General features: G+C 47.1%; 1 protein-coding gene across 1 annotated transcript in view; it reads right to left on the bottom strand.

The window, feature by feature from the left end:
- Nucleotides 1-477: 477 nt before the first annotated feature.
- The window catches only part of LOC139368798 (fibulin-1-like), an 84426-nt gene continuing 63816 nt past the window's right edge, over nucleotides 478-21087 (bottom strand). Inside the window, exons 9-15 of the mRNA XM_071108161.1 lie at nucleotides 9131-9268; nucleotides 8346-8489; nucleotides 8078-8206; nucleotides 5108-5233; nucleotides 4276-4521; nucleotides 4066-4189; nucleotides 478-3458 (exon numbers count right to left, since the gene is read on the bottom strand). Of these exons, the coding sequence (XP_070964262.1) occupies nucleotides 3101-3458; nucleotides 4066-4189; nucleotides 4276-4521; nucleotides 5108-5233; nucleotides 8078-8206; nucleotides 8346-8489; nucleotides 9131-9268 (1265 nt within the window). The 3' untranslated portion in view covers nucleotides 478-3100. The remainder of the gene's footprint in view (nucleotides 3459-4065; nucleotides 4190-4275; nucleotides 4522-5107; nucleotides 5234-8077; nucleotides 8207-8345; nucleotides 8490-9130; nucleotides 9269-21087) is intronic.

Here is a 21087-nt window from a genome sequence, read left to right as displayed (position 1 = left end):
TTTGTGTAGGAGACTTCAGAACTTCCTGTGACTGTCCTTAGGAGATTTTAACTTCCCCTCTCTGGGCTGCGTGATTCACTGAGCCCCTGAAACACAACACAAGCCAATCTAGAGCAGCAGATAAAGTTAATTAGGGAAGGGGAACATCGATCAAGGCCAGTGCACTCATAAGTACGTGTGGGATGGCACCTCAATGGCAGGAAGTGCTTGGACTTGACTCTAGTGAACGCGGAGGGGAGAGCCACTCAATACACCCATAAAGTGTACTGTATGGTTGGTCAGTATAGCTAAAGCTGCTGACCACTTTTTGTATTGGGCTGAACCATATGAGTTGAGAAAGAATGTCATCATGATAGCAGCCTACAGTCATCAACTGTTTATGTATGTTGATATTTGTCAGTAGGATTTATTCTGTGTACTACAACAGGTGCATACTAGTTACATACTACACTGAACAAAAATATAAACGCAACATGCAACAATTTCAAAGATTTTACTGAGTTACAATTCATATAAGGAAAGCGGTCAATTGACATAAATACATTAGGCCCTGATCTATGTATTTCACTTGACTGGGAATACAGATATGCATCTGTTGGTCACAGATACCTTTAAAAATGGTAGGGGAGTGGATCAAAAAAACAGTCAGTTTCTGGTGTGACCACCATTGCCGCATGCAGCGCGACACATCTCCTTCACATAGAGTTGATCAGGCTGTTGATTGTGGCCTGAGGTATGTTGTCCCACTTTTGTGCATATGGAAAATGTCTGGGATCTTTTATTTCAGCTCATGATACCTGGGACCAACATTAACATGCTGTGTTTATATTTTAGTTCAGTGTACATACTGTACAGCTCAGTATCTGTGGAAGACATGGGTTAGCTTTGAAGCATGTGTGCTGTAATTGCTATCACATTTGCTCTCAGAGCCAAGCAAAGAGCTCTAGACTAAAATTAGACAAGGGAGAGTGGAAAACAAAATGTAATTTAGATTCTTTTGTTGAAATGACCTTTGGAAATATAACTCATTCTAGTGAGCAGATAACTGGCAAACGTTTCTGTTTGGATGTGCAATATAGATTAATACAGTTGTCAAGGAGCCACTCACACCCTTTCCGTGTTTACAATGGTAAGGTCCTCAGGGCCCATAGCTAGAGGAGCAGATGACCTTAACTCAAACTGAAGCAAATAAAAAAATAGTATTTTATTGACTCCATTTCAAAAGGTTTATATTCTGAGATTCTAATAATATTAGTCCCACATTCTGTAGAATTGATGTGAATTCTACACTCTTCCTGACCTTAAAAATCAAATCAAACCTACATCGTGGTATTTACACAGCAGTTGTTTGTGCCATGGTCATATAAAACCACAGAATGAATTTGGGTTCTGTGAAAACCTACCACTGCACCAGGGATGTGTATATGGGCAGAAGTTTGTCCACATACACTTGAAGAGATTGAACGAGATCTTAACCACAACAAATGTGTAACACGTTGTACGAATTGGTTTAGTAACAAACCATTTGATTGTGAAAAAAATAAACGACCTGTTTTGGCTCAAAACCCAAGCCTTTATGACACATCTTTGACATTGCCATTGTGAGTTGGATTGAATTCCAGCCTTGCAGCAATGGCGTAGAACTAAATCATGAGTGTTGAGCACACTATATCCTGTAGATGGAGATGTTACTCTTTCAACAAGTGCTACAATATCAGTTGGGGTAAAAAAAAACATTCACTCATATTGTAATTCATTATTCATAGAAATCTGGAAACACTGGACAGCTACTTTAAAATCATCTGCTTCATACAGTGATTCATTATATTATTGTACATAAGATAATGTGCTTTTATTACAGGCATTTCACACTATGATAATAGCCCTGGTTTTGATTAGTCATCATAAAACATGTGTGTTCTTTATAGTTGATATTGTCGGTAAGCTAGTGTAAATAAAGACCTCTCTCACGGTGGTGATCTCACTAGGGAGGTGTGAAACGGTATGTAAATAAGCATGTACATTAACAATATAACATGTTCTGACATGGTGCTAACATTGGAACCATTTCTCGATTCACTTGTACTGTGCGAACATAGACAGGAGTAGCACTAAATTTAAGTCAATTCAATTGAATACTTTTCTTAAGTTGGACTTTATGTGTGAAAAAAAACATGCCTTGTATTTCATTTGAATCTGTTCATCGGGTATAGCTACTGTTATAGGTCATATGGTAGACACGGAACATCAAACAGTTTGTGTAGTTTTCATTTTTACTAAAAATTATTTGCAGCTTATGAAAATAGCGGAACAAAATATGATACATCCAGTCATATCTAATGTGTCTGAATAATACATACAGTAAGTACAAATACATGTCATAATATACTGTGATATTAAATTAGCATAGTGGTACAACATTCTTCAATAGGATAGAAAGGAACAGCAGCTTAAGGGAGATAGAAAAGAGAGAATTTGGATTGAGGCCCTGACACAACCTGTCTTAGTGGGTTAAAGACAACCACAAGCTAAGGCCCGGGATCTCCAACCCTGTTCCTGGAGAGCTACCATCCTGTATGTTTTCGTTCCAACCCGAAGCACACCTGATTCTAATAATTAGCTGGTTGATAAAGCTGAATTGGGTTAACTGGGGTTAGAGAGCATTTCTCTACACTGGAAAAACTAGTGTTAGACCTAGCCCACTGACTTAAGATTTCAAGTTGAATCAACTTGATAAACTAATATCACTCATATTATGTTTTGTCAACTAATGTTTAACTACTAGTTGACGTAACCGATTGTAAGGCAGCCAGGTAACTTAACTTTTTAAGTTGAATTTTTTGTTAATAGTGCAAAACTACTTTTTGATATCATCAGTGTGGTATAAAACTGGGCATCTCGTCTACTAGACAGTCAGTATGGTAGGAAACAAATGCAGGGCTGTGCTGAAGACTAGCTGTCCATTGAAGGGTAGGGCTAGGGGGATAGAAGGGGATGGGCTGTCCATTGAGGGGTAGGGCTAGGGGGATAGAAGGGAATGGGCTGTCCATTGAGGGGGTGGGACAAGGGTGGAAGTAGGGTGAGGCTAAGGGCCAGTCTGTTAGAGTGAGTTGGTCGTGATGAAGACATAGATCCGGGCCAGAAACGTAGTGAAGGTGCCCTGTCTCCAAAGCTTCATCTCCACGTCAATCAGGAAGTCCCGTGGCTCACGCACCTGCCTGTGCATGTACACCGCGCCAGTGTAGGCGTTCAGCTTCCGCGTGCTAAAGTAGTTCTCCAAGTTGCCCTGGGTGATGCTGATGATGACGTTGTCCCCGGAGTAGGCGGGGGAGGGGCCGATGCGGAAGATCTGGGCAGGGATGACGATGTTGGTCTGGAAGCTCAGGTGGTAGTAGGTGATCCTGAGAGGAGAGTTCTGACAGTCCAGCAAGTTGGGACAGCTCTGTCGTTCACAGCGCCTAAAGGACCAGCCAATGAGAGAGTCAGAATTTCGAAACTATATTAATCAGAGTGAAAATAATGAAAAAGACAGACTCACAGAATGAGAACAGTCAAAACATGAGCCAGATAGTCAGTCAGTCAGTCAGTCGTGGAATCAACACATCATAAATAATAACAGTCAAATGGGCAGAATCATATAGGCAAAACTTGACTGTTTTTCCAGGTCATTTCAGAATAAGATAGAAGAGAAATAAAGCCAATCCCAGACAGCTCTTCTGAATCCTAGCTGATCTATCATGGCCTCTGTGTCCACTGTGGCCTTTTTGTTTCACAGCTTTGACTACCCAGACTGACACATTCCCCTCAAGGGAAACATTGTTCCTTCCCGCGTACACTCCACTAGTTGGAGAAAAACCTCTAAAGAACTTTGAACTTTGAGAAAATCAAGAGAGCACAGTTTTCCAGCCCCAGAGGACAACATGAAAATACCTCTGAAAATGTCCATTCATTGTTGTTTGAACTTTTCCAACAACACAAAAGATTACAAGTCTTCAATTCAACTGTAGTTCCTCTCTTTTCCAAGGAGTCCTGGGATATCGGATTAGTAGAAATACAGTCACTTACATGTCAGAGGATTTGCGGTAGTTCTGTGGACAATTGAAGGACAGACAGCGAAAGCCTCCCTGGATGTTGTAGCAGGTCTCAGCCAAGGAACAGTTATGGGCCCCAATGGTACACTCGTCTATGTCTGTAACCCAAACCATAGTCAGCTCAGAGTTAATGTGTGTGTGTGTGTGTTATGTGTATGTAATGTGTGTATCAGTGTCTTCTCACCTCTGCAGGAGCGTCCGTTGGGAGACATGGTGTAACCATACTCGGGACAGGCACACTGGTAGCTCCCTGGGACGTTGACACACTTAAAGGAACACAGGTGGCCAATGCTCTGGGCACACTCATCAATGTCTTCACAGGTGTGTCCATCCTCCCTTAGGTAGGAGCCCTGTCTGCAGTAACACTGGTAGGAGCCATAGACGTTGGCACACTCCTGACTGCAGGGGTTGGTTAGACACTCATTCACATCTGTAAGACATTCAAAGATGGAAAAAGACTCCTAAAACAATGCCATGACAACCATGACACCACAGAATGCAACATATGTCTGTGTCTCTGTCTCTCCACCAACATCCACTACTGTCCTATCAGTCATATCTTACAGTCCTCTAGAGGTGTGACGGGGGAACAAAAGCCAGACAGACAGACAGACAGATAGACAGACAGACAGACAGACAGACAGACAGACAGACAGACAGACAGACAGACAGACAGACAGACAGACAGACAGACAGACAGACAGACAGACAGACAGACAGACAGACAGACAGACAGACAGACAGACAGACAGACAGACAGACAGAGACAGAGACAGACAGACAGACAGACAGACAGACAGACAGACAGACAGACAGACAGACAGAGACAGACAGACAGACAGACAGACAGAGACAGACAGACAGACAGACAGACAGACAGACAGACAGACAGACAGAGACAGACAGACAGACAGACAGACAGACAGACAGACAGACAGAGACAGACAGAGACAGAGACAGAGACAGACAGACAGACAGACAGACAGACAGACAGACAGACAGACAGACAGACAGACCTTCACAGTTCTTGCCATCCCTGGATAAGCTGAACCCAGCGGTGCAGGAACACTGATAGGATCCCGGGGTGTTCTCACAGGTCTGGGCACAAAGGCGGCCAGGGTAGCGCCAACACTCATTCACATCTAAAGAGAGTGGGGGGAGAGAGAGAGTGTGTGTGTGTGTGTGTGTGTGTGTGTGTGTGTGTGTGTGTGTGTGTGTGTGTGTGTGTGTGTGTGTGAGAGAGAGAGAGAATATATGTGGGAGTGTGAGAGAGAGAGAGAGAGAGAGAGAGAGAGAGAGAGAGAGAGTGTGTATACAAAACATATGCATGTATGTGTGTGCACATCCTTAGTGTATGTGTGTGAATAGGGGTTGGAAGTGGAGGGGCCAGCTGCCTGCTGATAAGTCAAAACACTCCACTGGAGTTCATTATTATTAAAGTCACATACCAGTGAATCAGCACACAGTCCTCTGAAGTGGCTGGCTGGCTGACTGACTGACTGCAACCCAGAGGAGCATAGCAGCAGGATTTAAGACTGCAGCAGGAGAGAGCTGACTGGGAGACTAACTGCAGCAGGAGAGAGCTGCCTGGGAGACTAACTGCAGTAGGAGAGAGCTGCCTGGGAGACTAACTGCAGCAGGAGAGAGCGCCCTGGGAGACAAACTGCAGCAGGAGAGAGCTGCCTGGGAGACAAACTGCAGCTGGAGAGAACTGCATGGGAGACTAACTGCAGCAGAAAAGAGCTGTCTGGAAGACTAACTGCAGCAGGAGAGAGCTGCCTGGGAGACTAACTGCAGCAGGAGAGAGCTGCCTGGGAGACTTACTGAAGCAGGAAAGAGCTGCCTGGGAGACTAACTGAAGCAGGAAAGAGCCGCCTGGGAGACTAACTGCAGCAGGAGAGAGCTGCCTGGGAGAATAAATGCAGTAGGAAAGTGCTGCCTGGGTGACTAACTGTAGCAGGAGAGAGCTGCCTGGGAAACTAACTGCAGCAGGAGAGAGCTGCCTGGGAGACTTACTGCAGCAGGAGAGAGCTGCCTGGGAGACTAACTGCAGCAGAAGAGAGCTGCCTGGGTGACTAACTGCAGCAGGAGGGAGCTGCCTGGGAAACTAACTGCAGCAGGAGAGAGCTGCCTGGGAGACTAACTGCAGCAGGAGAGAGCTGCCTTGGAGACTAACTGCAGCAGGAGAGAGCTGCCTTGGAGACTAACTGCAGCAGGAGAGAGCTGCCTGGGAGACTAACTGCAGTAGGAGAGAGCTGCCTGGGTGACTAACTGCAGCAGGAGAGAGCTGCCTGGGAGACTAACTGCAGCAGGAGAGAGCTGCCTGGGAGACTTACTGCAGCAGGAGAGAGCTGCCTGGGAGACTAACTGCAGCAGGAGAGAGCTGCCTGGGAAACTAACTGCAGCAGGAGAGAGCTGCCTGGGAGACTAACTGCAGCAGGAGAGAGCTGCCTGGGAGACTAACTGCAGCAGGAAAGAGCTGCCTGGGAGACTAACTGCAACAGAAGAGAGCTGCCTGGGAGACTAACTGCAGCAGGAGAGAGCTGCCTGGGAGACTAACTGCAGCAGGAGAGAGCTGCCTTGGAGACTAACTGCAGCAGGAGAGAGCTGCCTGTGAGACTAACTGCAGTAGGAAAGAACTGCCTGTGAGACTAACTGCAACAGGAGAGTGCTGCCTGGGTGACTAACTGCAGCAGGAGAGAGCTGCCTGGGAACTAACTACAGCAGGAGAGAGCTGCCTGGGAGACTAACTGCAGCAGGAGAGAGCTGCCTGGGAGACTAACTGCAGCAGGAGAGAGCTGCCTGGGAGACTAACTGCAGCAGGAAAGAGCTGCCTGTGAGACTAACTGCAGTAGGAGAGAGCTGCCTGGGAGACTAACTGCAGCAGGAGAGAGCTGCCTGGGAGACTAACTGCAGCAGGAAAGAGCTGCATGGGAGACTAACTGCAGCAGAAGAGAGCTGCCTGGGAGACTAACTGCAGCAGGAGAGCGCTGCCTGGGAGACTAACTGCAGCAGGAGAGAGCTGTCTGGGAGACTAACTGCAGCAGGAGAGAGCTGCCTGGGAGACTAACTGTAGCAGGAGAGAGCTGCCTGGGAGACTAACTGCAGTACGAGAGAGCTGCCTGGGAGACTAACTGCAACAGGAGAGAGCTGCCTGGGTAACTAACTGCAGCAGGAGAGAGCTGCCTGGGAGACTAACTGCAGCAGGATAGAGCTGACTGGGAGACTAACTGCAGCAGGAGAGAGCTGCCTGGGAGACTAACTGCAGCAGGAGAGAGCTGCCTGGGAGACTAACTGCAGCAGGAGAGAGCTTCCTTGGTAGACTAACTGCAGCAGGAGAGAGCTGCCTGGGAGACTAACTGCAGTAGGAGAGAGCTGCCTGGGAGACTAACTGCAGCAGGAGAGAGCTGCCTGGGAGACTAACTGCAGCAGGAAAGTGCTGCCTGGGAGACTAACTGCAGCAGAAGAGAGCTGCCTGGGAGACTAACTGCAGCAGGAGAGAGCTGCCTGGGAGACTAACTGCAGCAGGAGAGAGCTGCCTGGGGGACTAACTGCAGCAGGAGAGAGCTGCCTGGGAGACTAACTGCAGTAGGAGAGAGCTGCCTGGGAGACTAACTGCAGCAGGAGAGAGGTGCCTGGGAGACTAACTGCAGCAGGAGAGAGCGGCCTGGGAGACTAACTGCAGCAGGAGAGAGCTGCATTGGAGTCTACCTGCAGCAGGAGAGAGCTGCAGCAGGAGACTTACTGTAGCAGGAGAGAGCTGTCTAAGAGACTTACTGCAGCAGGAGAGAGCTACAGCAGGAGACTAACTGCAGCAGGAGAGAGCTGCAGCAGGAGACTTACTGCAGCAGGAGCGAGCTGAGTGGGTGACTTACTACTAGCCTACCAAAACCACCCAGAACTACTTTGACAGAGATTTGTATTTAAATAAAAAAGTTAAAGGGAGAGCTTCTTCTCTTGAGGTCAGTAGGCCACACAGTACCTACCCACACAAGTCTTCCTGAACATGTCGTACTGGTAGCCCGTCTGGCAGTCACAGCGGTAGGAGCCGGGCAGGTTGTGGCAGATCTGTCCCTCCCCACAGCGGTGAAGAGCGCTCTGACACTCATCCACATCTGGACACAGGAAGGTAGAGAGGAAAGTTACAGAGTGGGTACTGTGGCTCAATGTCAACCATCTCTATTAAAGACTTGTTGATGGTATTAACCATGGAAATGAAAACTCCACAGATCTGTATACCTCTCCTCCTCTTACCTATGCATCTGGCTCCGTCTGGGCTGGCATGGTAACCCCGGCTACACATTATGATCTTCCTCTGGCAGCTGTAGGATCCCACAGTGTTGATACAGTTAAAGCCTGGACTGCAGGGCTGGCCCTCGACACCACATTCATCTATGTCTGATGGATGGAGAGGGCGATGGAGGGAGGAGAGAGGGTGGATAGACACAAGGTTGGAGACAGAAGGAGGGAGGTAGGGAGGTAGGAGAGAGGAAGGATGGACACCGAGGGAAGAGAGAGGGTTGGAGACAAGAGGGAGGGAGGGACATTTTGAGAAGGGAAGATAGAAAAGGAAGAACAGAGGACCACAGGAGGACAGAGTCCGAGAGAGATGGCAGCCAGTTAGTCACACTGTGTTACTCAGAGGCAGACATACATCATACACTCCCATTCCCTGGGATCATTTTGGTGTGTGTTTCCCTCTATTTTCTCATCTTCTAACCCTGCCTTTGACTGTTTTTCAGTGGTTCAGAACTGCCTCGACATGCCCCAGTTCCTGTCCCCCAGGCTCATTCCTCAGTATCAGAATGTACTGACTGGAGGAAGGTTGGCTTTCATCCACCCCACTGCTGCCCACTCTGCTCCCCTCTGACCCCCCTCCTGTGTGGCATTCAAACCCTCTATACCTGGTCTGGGTATACCTTTACATTTATATTGACACACTGTTATAGTTATATTCATAATGTTACATTCATACTATTACTCTTGTTAACAGTGGCCCAGGTCTGCCCAGCCCAGTTAGTCCTGACAGCCCCTCTTACCAATGCAGTTTCCATGTGTGTCCTGTGTGAAGCCCATGGAGCAGCGAGGTTTGGCATTACACCTGAACGAGCCCTCACTGTTCACACACTCAAAGCCTGGCCCGCAGTTATGAGTCCCCTGAAAACACTCATCAACATCTGCAAACAGAGACAGGAATAAGCAGGATGCATATTAGAAATGAAATCTAATGTATGACAAATTATGTAAAAACATGTTTGGTTGGTGATCTATTGTCAGTTTGTAATCAATCTATTGTAATCCATTAAGTTGCTTAGAGAAGTAAAACTCATATGTTGCAAGCCTGTTAGAGTGTAATGTCTACTGAAACCACTGGGTGTCACTGTGTTACTGTGGCTTTGAGACAGCAGCTAGAGCACCCCTAAATTAGCAGATAAATCATTTCACATAGATCTATTTAAACACTCTCCTCCCCCTTTAAAGAAAACAATCAACAGTAAAAAGGTTAATTCTCCAACTTCAGAGAGGATCCTAGGAATGTTTCCCCCACCAATCCTCCTCATTACATTAGCACAACAACAGATACAGCTTCTTATTTCTCCATGATGAATCACCTCCAATGAGCCAGCCTGTCAGACCATAGTTATGTGCATTAGTCTTCCTATTCTCTGGTGCTTGTATCTGTGACAGTAGAGAGCACTGAGTTCCCCCAGAGCAGAGCTCCTTACAGCTCTTTCACCTGTCTACACTGGGATTCCCCTGATGTCAAACATCCTGACACATCTGCTGTTGTACACAGCCTTGTCACTGCAGAGAAATCACATCTGTCATAAACAGGGCTTAGAGAGTCAACTTCTCTGTGTGTGTGTGTGTGTGTGTGTGTGTGTGTGTGTGTGTGTGTGCAGAAAACAAGTGTGTGTGTGTCTTCCTCTGTGCATGAAGCCACATGTACTGTACGTCTGTGAGGCTCTATGATCCCTGTAGGGACATCATACGGTATGTACCATGTTAAAGCCTCAGCTTGGCCCCTGGGAAGGGCAGGGCTTCAACTAGCACATTAAGACAATCCTGGTCTTGGAACGGCTGGCACAGGACTGAGTGAAGCTCTGACAGACCCAGACATACTGAGACAGAGAGAGACCGCGATCAGGGACAGGAATAAACGTGTGAGAGATTGGCAGGGTGCTCAGTCGCAGTCAAAGCAATACTATAGGAAGGTAATTGGCTCATGACAAATCAAGGAGGGAGCTGGCTCGACAACCTCACAGAGGCGAGGGAGTTCACTCTACCCAAGCAGGGACAGCAATTATTGGATAAGAAATTGGGGAAGACAATCAACTCCTGGAGTAAGCAGTGAGGAGAGAATTTGCTTTGTAAGATGTAGGAGGGGAGGGGGCTTCAGTCGATGAGAGGGGAGTTTAATTGATGTGAAGTAATTGGGCAGGGAATTGAAAGAGGAGTAGAAACATAACAACACAGTCTCCATCCCACACTCCAACCAGCCGACAGAAGTGGCAGCAGTTATGAGCACCGAGTTTAAATGCTCATTTGGTTGAATCACTGCTGTGCGAGTTACATTTCCGTTGAAGCCCAGAGCAGCTGCAGTCCCTACTCTAACACCCTCTAACAGAGCAGCTGTAGTCCCTACTCTAACACCCTCTAACAGAGCAGCTGTAGTCCCTACTCTAACACCCTCTAACAGAGCAGCAGTAGTCCCTACTCTAACACCCTCTAACAGAGCAGCTGTAGTCCCTACTCTTACACCCCCTAACAGAGCAGCTGTAGTCCCTACTCTAACACCCTCTACCAGAGCAGCTGTAGTCCCTACTCTAACACCCTCTACCAGAGCAGCTGTAGTCCCTACTCTAACACCCTCTAACAGAGCAGCTGTAGTCCCTACTCTAACACCTTCTACCAGAACAGCTGTAGTCCCTACTCTAACACCCTCTACCAGAGCAGCTGTAGTCCCTACTCTAACACCCTCTACCAGAGCAGCTGTAGTCCCTACTCTAACACCCTCTAACAGAGCAGCTGTAGTCCCTACTCTAACACCTTGTACCAGAGCAGCTGTAGTCCCTACTCTAACACCCTCTAACAGAGCAGCTGTAGTCCCTACTCTAACACCCTGTACCAGAGCAGCTGTAGTCCCCACTCTAACACCCTGTACCAGAGCAGCAGTAGTCCCTACTCTAACGCCCTCTACCAGAGCATCTGTAGTTCCTACTCTAACACCCTCTAACAGAGCAGTTGTAGTCCCTACTCTAACACCCTCTACCAGAGCAGCTGTAGTCCCTAATCTAACACCCCCCTAACAGAGCAGATGTAGTCCCTACACTAACACCCTCTACCAGAGCAGCTGTAGTCCCTACTCTAACACCCTCTACCAGAGCAGCTGTAGTCCCTACTCTCTAACAGCCTCTAACAGAGCAGCTGTAGTCCCTACTCTAACACCCTCTAACAGAGTAGCTGTAGTCCCTACTCTCTAACACCCTCTAACAGAGCAGCTGTAGTCCCTACTCTAACACCCTCTAACAGAGCAGCTGTAGTCCCTACTCTAACACCCTCTACCAGAGCAGCTGTAGTCCCTACTCTAACACCCTCTCCCAGAGCAGCTGTAGTCCCTACTCTAACACCCTCTACCAGAGCAGCTGTAGTCCCTACTCTCTAACACCCTCTACCAGAGCAGCTGTAGTCCCTACTCTAACACCCTCTAACAGAGCATCTGTAGTCCCTACTCTAACATCCTCTAACAGAGCAGCTGTAGTCCCTACTCTAACACCCTCTACCAGAGCAGCTGTAGTCCCTACTCTCTAACACCCTCTAACAGAGCAGCTGTAGTCCCTACTCTAACACCTTCTACCAGAGCAGCTGTAGTCCCTACTCTAACACCCTCTAACAGAGCAGCTGTAGTCCCTACTCTAACACCCTGTACCAGAGCAGCTGTAGTCCCCACTCTAACACCCTGTACCAGAGCAGCAGTAGTCCCTACTCTAACACCCTCTACCAGAGCATCTGTAGTTCCTACTCTAACACCCTCTAACAGAGCAGTTGTAGTCCCTACTCTAACACCCTCTACCAGAGCAGCTGTAGTCCCTAATCTAACACCCCCTAACAGAGCAGATGTAGTCCCTACACTAACACCCTCTACCAGAGCAGCTGTAGTCCCTACTCTAACACCCTCTACCAGAGCAGCTGTAGTCCCTACTCTCTAACAGCCTCTAACAGAGCAGCTGTAGTCCCTACTCTAACACCCTCTAACAGAGTAGCTGTAGTCCCTACTCTCTAACACCCTCTAACAGAGCAGCTGTAGTCCCTACTCTAACACCCTCTAACAGAGCAGCTGTAGTCCCTACTCTAACACCCTCTACCAGAGCAGCTGTAGTCCCTACTCTAACACCCTCTCCCAGAGCAGCTGTAGTCCCTACTCTAACACCCTCTACCAGAGCAGCTGTAGTCCCTACTCTAACACCCTCTACCAGAGCAGCTGTAGTCCCTACTCTAACACCCTCTAACAGAGCATCTGTAGTCCCTACTCTAACATCCTCTAACAGAGCAGCTGTAGTCCCTACTCTAACACCCTCTACCAGAGCAGCTGTAGTCCCTACTCTAACACCCTCTACCAGAGCAGCTGTAGTCCCTACTCTAACACCCTCTACCAGAGCAGCTGTAGTCCCTACTCTAACACCCTCTAACAGAGCAGCTGTAGTCCCTACTCTAACACCCTCTAACAGAGCAGCTGTAGTCCCTACTCTAACACCCTCTACCAGAGCATCTGTAGTCCCTACTCTAACACCCTCTACCAGAGCAGCTGTAGTCCCTACTCTCTAACACCCTCTAACAGAGCAGCTGTAGTCCCTACTCTAACACCCTCTAACAGAGCAGCTGTAGTCCCTACTCTAACACCCTCTACCAGAGCAGCTGTAGTCCCTACTCTAACACCCTCTCCCAGAGCAGCTGTAGTCCCTACTCTAACACCCTCTACCAGAGCAGCTGTAGTCCCTACTCTAACACCTTCTACCAGAACAGCTGTAGTCCCTACTCTAACACCCTCTAACAGAGCAGCTGTAGTCCCTACTCTAACACCCTCTACCAGAGCAGCTGTAGTCCCTACTCTAACACCCTCTAACAGAGCAGCTGTAGTTCCTACTCTAACACCCTCTACCAGAGCAGAGTCCCTACTCTAACACCCTCTACCAGAGCAGCTGTAGTCCCTACTCTAACACCCTCTACCAGAGCAGCTGTAGTCCCTACTCTAACACCCTCTACCAGAGCAGCTGTAGTCCCTACTCTAACACCCTCTAACAGAGCAGCTGTAGTCCCTACTCTAACACCTTGTACCAGAGCAGCTGTAGTCCCTACTCTAACACCCTCTACCAGAGCAGCTGTAGTCCCTACTCTAACACCCTCTACCAGAGCAGCTGTAGTCCCTACTCTAACACCCTCTAACAGAGCAGCTGTAGTCCCTACTCTAACACCCTCTACAAGAGCAGCTGTAGTCCCTACTCTAACACCCTCTACCAGAGCAGCTGTAGTCCCTACTCTAACACCCTCTACCAGAGCAGCTGTAGTCCCTACTCTCTAACACCCTCTACCAGAGCAGCTGTTGTCCCTACTCTAACACCCTCTAACAGAGCAGCTGTAGTCCCTACTCTAACACCCTCTACCAGAGCAGCTGTAGTCCCTACTCTAACACCCTCTACCAGAGCAGCTGTAGTCCCTACTCTAACACCCTCTACCAGAGCAGCTGTAGTCCCTACTCTAACACCTTCTACCAGAGCAGCTGTAGTCCCTACTCTAACACCCTCTACCAGAGCAGCTGTAGTCCCTACTCTAACACCCTCTACCAGAGCAGCTGTAGTCCCTACTCTAACACCCTCTAACAGAGCAGCTGTAGTCCCTACTCTAACACCCTCTAACAGAGCATCTGTAGTCCCTACTCTAACACCCTCTACCAGAGCAGCTGTAGTCCCTACTCTCTAACACCCTCTAACAGAGCAGCTGTAGTCCCTACTCTAACATCCTCTAACAGAGCAGCTGTAGTCCCTACTCTAACACCCTCTACCAGAGCAGCTGTAGTCCCTACTCTAACACCCTCTCCCAGAGCAGCTGTAGTCCCTACTCTAACACCCTCTACCAGAGCAGCTGTAGTCCCTACTCTAACACCTTCTACCAGAACAGCTGTAGTCCCTACTCTAACACCCTCGACCAGAGCAGCTGTAGTCCCTACTCTAACACCCTCTACCAGAGCAGCTGTAGTCCCTACTCTAACACCCTCTACCAGAGCAGCTGTAGTCCCTACTCTAACACCCTCTAACAGAGCAGCTGTAGTCCCTACTCTAACACCCTGTACCAGAGCAGCTGTAGTCCCTACTCTAACACCCTCTACCAGAGCAGCTGTAGTCCCTACTCTAACACCCTCTATCAGAGCAGCTGTAGTCCCTACTCTAACACACTCTACCAGAGCAGCTGTAGTCCCTACTCTAACACCCTCTACCAGAGCAGCTGTAGTCCCTACTCTAACACCCCCTAACAGAGCAGCTGTAGTCCCTACTCTAACACCCTCTAACAGAGCAGCTGTAGTCCCTACTCTAACACCCTGTACCAGAGCAGCTGTAGTCCTTACTCTAACACCCTCTACCAGAGCAGCTGTAGTCCCTACTCTAACACCCTCTATCAGAGCAGCTGTAGTCCGTACTCTAACACACTCTACCAGAGCAGCTGTAGTCCCTACTCTAACACCCTCTACCAGAGCAGCTGTAGTCCCTACTCTAACACCCTCTACCAGAGCAGCTGTAGTCCCTACTCTAACACCCTCTACCAGAGCAGCTGTAGTCCCTACTCTAACACCCTCTACCAGAGAAGCTGTAGTCCCTACTCTAACACCCCCTAACAGAGCAGCTGTAGTCCCTACTCTAACACCCTCTAACAGAGCAGCTGTAGTCCCTACTCTAACACCCTCTACCAGAGAAGCTGTAGTCCCTACTCTAACATCCCCTAACAGAGCAGCTGTAGTCCCTACTCTAACACCCTCTACCAGAGCAGCTGAGACCCATCTCTCTCTCCATTTCCTTCCAGTAGTCAACAACAGGACTTTAACAACTTGCTCATCTCATAGCTCTATCTCAGAGCACACTGGCTGTGGATAAGAGCCCACAGTTAGCGTATTCTGCAGAGTGTGGGCAATGGAAATAATGATGAAGGCTGTGAGGTTTCTTTTTGGGTTGGAGCATTGTACATTCTCCACCGACATAAACACAAGTCGAGTGAGATTTTCGTATAGAGGGTATGCAGGCAAAACCTAATGCTAATATCTTGTTTATAATCATATTCAGCATCAAATAGACTTGTTTGTGTGGTCAGTTAAAAAATTGTGTCATTACTGTACTGTAGCTTACATGAAGCATGGTTCAAGATCTAATTGGCAGCTCCCAATCTCTGACTCGTAGTCACTCCCATGGGTGGCAACTGTGATTGTTTAGTTTTACAATGTGCTTTCCTCACATTGTGAAAGGTCAAATTAATACACACCAGTTGTTGTGTTGCTACTAGTTACAACTATACATGGGTCTACTGGAGAGTGAATGATTTGGCTGTTGTACAGTTTGCAGCTACTGTTCTGTCTCCATACCTTCACAGACGTCGTTGTTGATCTGGTAACCCAGAAAACAGGTGATCTGACACACAAACTACCAGCCGTGTTCACACATCTCTCATTCATCTGACAGGTATGAGTGGACATCAAACACTCATTGATATCTGTGTGAAAGGAGAGAGAGGTGGAAAGGAACCAAGAGAGACACCGAGAGAGACACCAAGAGAGACACCGAGAGAGAAACCAAGAGTGAAACCAAGGGTGAAACCGAGAGACACCGAGAGAGATACAGAGAGAGAAACCAAGACAGACACCGAGAGAGAAACCAAGAAACCAAGACAGACACCGAGAGAGAAACCAAGGGTGAAATCGAGAGAGACACAGAGAGAGACACCGAGAGAGACACCAAGAGACATCGAGAGAGAAACCAAGAGAGACACCAAGAGACACCGAGAGAGACACAGAGAGAGACACCGAGAGAGACACCGAGAGAGACACCAAGAGAGACACCAAGAGACACCAAGGGTGAAACCGAGAGAGACACCAAGAGAGACACCAAGAGAGACACCGAGAGAGACACCAAGAGTGAAACCAAGGGTGAAACCGAGAGAGACACTGAGAGAGACACCGAGACAGACACCGAGAGAGAAACCAAGGGTGAAACCGAGAGAGACACAGAGAGAGACACCAAGAGAGACACCGAGAGAGACACCAAGAGACACCGAGAAAGACACCAAGGGTGAAACCGAGAGAGACACCAAGAGAGACACCGAGAGAGACACCGAGAGAGACACCAAGAGTGAAACCAAGGGTGAAACCGAGAGAGACACTGAGAGAGACACCGAGACAGACACCGAGAGAGAAACGAAGGGTGAAACCGAGAGAGACACAGAGAGAGACACCGAGAGAAACACCGAGAGAGACACCAAGAGACACCGAGAAAGACACCAAGGGTGAAACCGAGAGAGACACCAAGAGAGAGACAGAGAGAGACACCGAGATAGACACCGAGAGAGACACCAAGAGTGAAACCAAGGGTGAAACCGATAGAGACACCGAGAGAGACACCGAGAGAGACACCGAGACAGACACCGAGAGAGAAACCAAGACAGACACAGAGAGAGAAACCAAGAGAGACACCAAGACAGACACCAAGAGAGACACCGAGAGAGACACCAAGAGAGACACCAAGGGTGAAACCAAGGGTGAAACCGAGAGAGACACAGAGAGAGATACCAAGGGAGACACCAAGACAGACACCGAGAGAGAAACCAAGACAGACACCGAGAGAGACACCGAGAGAGATACCAAGGGAGACACCAAGACAGACACCGAGAGAGAAACCAAGAGTGTAGGAGGGGAGATACAAAAGCAAAAAGAGAGAATGAAAGCATGAGACAAGATGGAGAGAGAGGGGAATGGGATGGAAATGGTACATCAGAGTAAGTGAGAGAAATAGAGGGGGAAAGTAAGCACATTGGAATACCCTAGTCGCCCCTAGTCCTGTTAAATTCATGGTGTAACACAGGGGCAGTCCCAAATAGATTAAGCAGCCTGGCCTCCACAGAGGGAAGGGATTGGGGGCACAGCCACAGGGTGTAAGTCTCACACAATGAGAGATCTGTCAAAACACTGCACCACCATGTCACAACAGAACAATCCACTGTCACCAAGGAGGAAGTCTCAGTCTGCTAGAAGCGATGGCTTATCCCTTCAATATGGAATCCGAGCAATCTCTAACAAGGGTGGCGTAACATATGCTTTTCTACGAGATGACTTAAACAGATACAGTAGCTCACTAATCAGCTTCATGGTAACAACCATACAATCCCATATTGTCTCAACTAGTAGACGTGTAGTACTGTAGGGACAGTGTGAGATCACAAAGATAGAAACACATTTAATCACATAGTGGAGCCTGCCTCCAAGTATAAGGCTCTGTTAGTCTGCAGCCTGGTGTCTTCGTCTCCAATGTCACTGTGAGAAAGGGAATTAGTACTCTGGTCAGCAATGTGCATGCATGCTCTGCCCACCTGAGGACTTTTCCATTTCCTGTGTTTGAGGAGTGTAAAATCCACTTGTCACTTAAATCTGGATTGATTGCTTTCATTTTACTCTGGTGACTCTTTCCAACTCTTGCTTGTGCCAGTGGTGTGTTCCCGATAATGTAATGACTGGGGAAACCTTTGTAATGACCTGTTAGTGTGTTCCCGTTAATGTAATGACCTATTAGTGTGTTCCCGTTAATGTAATGACCTGTTAGTGTGTTCCCGTTAATGTAATTAATGACCTGTTAGTGTGTTCCCGTTAATGTAATGACCTGTTAGTGTGTTAATGTAATGACCTGCCAAACACGCTCTGGTAATGGCTGAAATGGGCTCAATGGAATACATAGGCATTCTGTTGCCTCTATAAAAACACAAACGTTTCGTCTGGGATTTAACGCATCGTCTCGGCAGTTACATCACAAGAAAGAGAAGAAAGATAACTTTATTTTTGTGGGTATTGATGTTTGTGCAATTGAAAAAAAGGTATATTTTAATAAAGTTTAAATGTTTACAAATTAGATGCGCTGAAATAACGAAATAAAATCTTTCCAAAGAGGAAAACTGGGATGATAGTGATATTATGTCTGATCTCACATCACAGTTTACTGGTCACACACATGGTTAGCAGATGTTATTGGTCACATACACATGGTTAGCAGATGTTACTGGTCACACACATGGTTAGCAGATGTTATTGGTCACATACACATGGTTAGCAGATGTTACTGGTCACACACATGATTAGCAGATGTTATTGGTCACATACACATGGTTAGCAGATGTTACTGGTCACACACATGATTAGCACATGTTATTGGTCACATACACATGGTTAGCAGATGTTATTGGTCACATACACATGGTTAGCAGATGTTACTGGTCACACACATGGTTAGCAGATGTTATTGGTCACATATACATGGTTAGCAGATGTTACTGGTCACACACATGGTTAGCAGATGTTACTGGTCACACACATGGTTAGCAGATGTTATTGGTCACATACACATGGTTAGCAGATGTTATTGGTCACATTCACATGGTTAGCAGATGTTACTGGTCACACACATGGTTAGCATATGTTATTGGTCACATACACATGGTTAGCACATGTTATTGGTCACATACACATGGTTAGATGTTATTGGTCACATACACATGTTTAGCAGATGTTATTGGTCACATACACATGGTTAGATGTTATTGGTCACATACACATGTTTAGCAGATGTTATTGGTCACATACACATGGTTAGCAGATGTTATTGGTCACACACATGGTTAGCAGATGTTATTGGTCACATTCACATGATTAGCACATGTTATTGGTCACATACACATGGTTAGATGTTATTGGTCACATACACATGTTTAGCAGATGTTATTGGTCACACACATGGTTAGCATATGTTATTGGTCACATACACATGGTTAGCAGATGTTATTGGTCACATACACATGGTTAGCAGATGTTATTGGTCACATACACATGGTTAGATGTTATTGGTCACATACACATGTTTAGCAGATGTTATTGGTCACACACATGGTTAGCATATGTTATTGGTCACATACACATGGTTAGCAGACGTTATTGCGAGTGTCACAAAATGCTTGTGCTTCTAGTTCCGACAGTGCAGTAATATCTAACATGTAATCTAACAATTCCACAAAAACGACCTAATATACACAAATCTAAGTAAAGGGATGAAATAAGAATGTATACATATAAATATATGGATGAGCAATGACCGAGCAGCATAGGCAAGATGCAATAGATGGATAATAATAAGATACAGTATATACATATGAGATGAGAAAGGCAATATATGTAGATATTATTAAAGTGACTAGTGATCCATTTATTAAAGTGGCCAATGATTTCAAGTCAGTATGTAGGCAGCAGCCTCTCTGTGTTAGTAATGGCTTTATAGCAGTCTGATTGCCTTGAGATAGAAGCTGTTTTTCAGTCTCTCAGTACCAGCTTTAATGCCTCTTCTGGATGATAGCAGGGTGAACAGGCAGTGGCTCGGGTGGTTGTTGTCCTTGATGATATTTTTGGCCTTCCTGTGACATCTGGTGCTGTAGGTGTCCTGGAAGACAGGTAGTTTGCCCCCGGTGATGCGTTAGGCAGACCTCACTACCCTCGGGAGAGCCTTACAGTTATGGGAGGTGCAGTTGCCATACCAGGCGGTGATACTGCCCGACAGGATGCTCTCGATAATGCATCTGTAAAAGTTTGTGAGGTTTTAGGTGACAAAACAAATTTCCTCAGCCTCCTGAGGTTGAAGAGGCGCTGTTGCGCCTTCATCACCACGCTGTCTGTGTGGGTGGACCATTTCAGTTTATCTGTGATGTGTACGCTGAGGAACTTAAAACTTTCCACCTTCTCCACTACTGTCCCATCAATGTGGATAGTGGGGTGCTCCCTCTGCTGTTTCCTGAAGTCCACGATCATCTCCTTTGTTTTGTTAACGTTGAGTGAGAGGTTGTTTTCCTGACACCACACTCCAAGGGCCCTCATCTCCTCTCTGTAGGCCGTCTCGTCGTTGTTGGTAATCAAACATACTACTGTTGTGTAGTCCGCAAACTTGATGATTGAGTTGGAGGCGTGCATGGCCACACAGTCCTGGGTGAACAGGGAGTACAGGAGGGTGCCATGTATGCACCCTTGTGGGGCACCAGTGTTGAGGATCAGCGAAGTGGGGATGTTGTTCCCTACCTTCATCACCTGGGGGGCGTCCGGTCAGGAAGTCCAGGACCCAGTTGCACAGGGAGTGGTTGAGACCCAGGGCCTCAAGCTTAATGATGAGCTATGGTGTTGAATGCTGAGCTGTAGTCAATGAACAACATTCTTACATAGGTGTAATCTAGAGCCAAGAGTTGTGATTTTAAATTGCATGGGTATCCTTCTTGACACACTTGTTGAATCAGGCAAGAGAACATGATAACAATGGTAATTAATAATTAGCGAGGCAGTAGAGCGCAGGTAGGCCTAGAGACAAGTTTTTGGTGGTTGCAGCCCACTCCTTTATATTAATGTATTATTGTATACAAATACACGCAGTGTATATGCAAATAAGGCACATTTCATTTTAAAGTCACATGAGGTTGGTGGCACCTAATTGGGGAGGATGGATTTATGGTAATGGCTGGAGCAGGATGAGTGGAATGGTATCAAATACATCAAACACAAACATAATTTGTTTTCCAACAGGACAATGACTCAACACAACTCTAGGTTGTATAAGGGCTATTTGACCAAGAAGGAGAGTGATGGAGTGCTGCATCAGATGACTTGGCCTCCACAATCACCCGACCTCAAACCAATTGAGATGGTTTGGGATGAGTTGGACCG

Source organism: Oncorhynchus clarkii, chromosome 16 (genome assembly GCF_045791955.1).
Source record: "Oncorhynchus clarkii lewisi isolate Uvic-CL-2024 chromosome 16, UVic_Ocla_1.0, whole genome shotgun sequence".
NCBI lineage: Eukaryota > Metazoa > Chordata > Actinopteri > Salmoniformes > Salmonidae > Oncorhynchus > Oncorhynchus clarkii.
This window is presented reverse-complemented; position numbering and strand designations above follow the sequence as displayed.